General features: G+C 38.5%; 1 protein-coding gene across 1 annotated transcript in view; it reads right to left on the reverse strand.

Annotated features, from left to right (window-relative positions):
- The window catches only part of LOC101850915 (serine-rich adhesin for platelets), a gene marked incomplete in the record, with an annotated part of 68,186 nt that overhangs the window by 25,098 nt on the left and 40,491 nt on the right, over positions 1 to 2,597 (reverse strand). Inside the window, 2 exon segments of the mRNA XM_005110522.3 lie at positions 744 to 783; positions 1,948 to 2,030. Coding sequence (XP_005110579.2) covers positions 744 to 783; positions 1,948 to 2,030 — 123 coding nt within the window.

The raw sequence follows: 2,597 nt of genomic DNA on the forward strand, positions 1-2,597 counted from the left end.
ATAATATAGTGTAAAGCGCATAGAGCCGGCTGTTGAGCGGGGATATGCGCTATACAAATGCTATTTATTATTATTATTATTATCATAAAAAATAAAACCACACATTCATCTCTTTAAAAAAAGAAGCAATATCAGTATCCGGCCATTTCTATTCACTCAGCTGATATTAACTAGATACTACTGTTTTTTTTGGTTTTGTGTAAGTGTTTTACTGCGCTCGCAACTGCATAAGGTCATATGAGCACGCGGAACACACCTAATATTTTCAGTCGTAAGGAAATTTTGAATTTTGCACAGGTGGCGGCAAAAGCCTACTCTTATCAAATTTAGACCACCAAGGGATCTTTAATGAGCGCAACTTGTACACGGGCCCTCTGAGATTTTTCACCCTTGTCCGAGAAGGCTAGGTGTAGATCATTCCTACCAGAAGATCAGGGGCGTAGCTGAAAGACAGCAGTAAGGAGGAGCCAAGGAGAGGAGTAGAAAGGCTGCAGAAAGAGTCTGGAGCCCAGAGGTGATGGCAAAGGAGGTGAGGGGGTGGGGGCAGAAAGAAGAGACGAAAGCAGACGACAGAACATTGCTAGAGAGCAGGAAAGGAGGTGGAAGGAGACAATTTTATAGAAGAAAATGTTTCGGTCGCTATCCGGATTCGAACCCGGGACCTTTGAATGAGAAGCCAACACCTTAACCTCTAGGCCACGAGGGCCCCCAGATACAACTGTATAAGGAGACATGATACTCACCATTAGATTTGCACAGTGCCCAGAGCTTTTTCACCTCAACCTGAGGACAAAAAAACAACAACTTGTAAATGAGGCATTGCCAAAACAGAAAGAATAAAGAATAAAAGAAAGAAATTAAGGAAGGAATAGAATCGTTTCTTTTTCTTCTTTTGCGTAGTTTCAGTATAAGTTTTACGACACTAGCAACACAAATAGGTCACATAAGTACTGAAGATTGGAAGTGTTACTAGAAAGTAACATACATAGAAAAGAAAATGGAGAGATACAAGGATGATAGATGTTTGATAAAAGAGGAGGAGCAAACTACACCAGAGCACCTGCCAACCACAAACTATTTTTGTTTTTATGTAAATACAGTATAACAAAACGACGCAAGAATGTTTAGTTTCAGTAAGTATTTTACGGCACTTGCAACACAATAAGGTCATATAAGTGCCGAAGATTAGAGGTGTCACAAGAGAGTAACAAATACAAAAAAGAAGGAGGGGAGATAAAGATGATAGATGTTAGATAGGAAAGATGATAAATGTTTGATAGGAAAGAAGAAGCAAACCACATCAGAGCACCCGCCAACCACTCACTGACTGAAGAATAGAATCAAATACATAGACACATATTATATAAATGAAACAACAGGCCCATATAAACGAAGCAAACAGTTGAAACAGTAACATACATAGATCTATACATTAATAGGATTAAAAAAAAACCCACACGGATGTGAGATATTACTAGTGAATATATTCAGAAAAACTGCACACATTTCTCTACTGACAGAAACATACAAATACACCTCAACAGATTTTTAAAAACACAGAACATGCACACCACACACACACACACAAATGTATATTGACTCAGCAGCTTAGAGTAAGACTCCATCATACACCATTGAAAAGGAACATATGACAAGCAGTCGATATTTCTATAGCCAATATATACATGGAAACATAAAAAAAAAAAAGTTTTAGTAAGTGTTTTACGGCACTTGCAACACAATAAGGTCACATAAGTGCCGAAGATTAGAGGTGTCACAAGAGAGTAACAAACACAAAAAAGGAGGGGGGGAGATAAAGACGATAGTTGTTGGACAGGAAAGAAGAAGCAAACCACACCAAAGCACCCGCCAACCACCCACGAAAGTGTATGTGTTTACTTCCTCAATCACTCACAAACAAACAAAGCACACACACACATAAATTACCTCCGCGTTTTTCAAAACAGTTGACATCTCTTCCAGTTTCCGGTTTGAGAAAGAACATCGCATATTCAGGGACTTGTTTTCATCTGAAAGGTTTTTAAAAAAGCAAAAGTATTGATTAAATTAAGGGCTTTATGGAAAAAAACAACAACACCCCAGCCTTCGAACTGAAACATCCTGGCAATGTCTCTCAAAATTCCAGTTTTAGCTTTACTTCAAAAGTTTAAGTATAAGCTCTTTATAATTCACGCCAATTCAATTTTTAAAATAAAAACTTGGAACTTGAGTAAGAGTTTTACGGCACTTGCAACACAGTAAGGCCATATAAGTGCCGAAGACTAGAGGTGTTACAAGAGAGTAACAAACACAAAAAAATTGGAGGGGAGATAAAGACGATAGATGTTTGACAGGAAAAAGAAGCAAACCACACCAGAGTACCCGCCAACCACCCACCTCAAAGGTGGCAAAAGTGGGCGCTGGTTGTAATATTCAAATTATAATACAAAATAATAATGCAAACTACAAACACTACGTTGGACAATCACAGGATTTGGCACACGTCGTCCCTAAAAGCCTATCTGTTCAACCAAAGGCTCCTCAAGAAAGGAAAATAAAAACAAAAGCAGCAAAAAAAAACAAAACAACCCCCCCCC

This window comes from Aplysia californica, unplaced genomic scaffold, assembly GCF_000002075.1.
Source record: "Aplysia californica isolate F4 #8 unplaced genomic scaffold, AplCal3.0 scaffold00903, whole genome shotgun sequence".
Classification (NCBI taxonomy): domain Eukaryota; kingdom Metazoa; phylum Mollusca; class Gastropoda; order Aplysiida; family Aplysiidae; genus Aplysia; species Aplysia californica.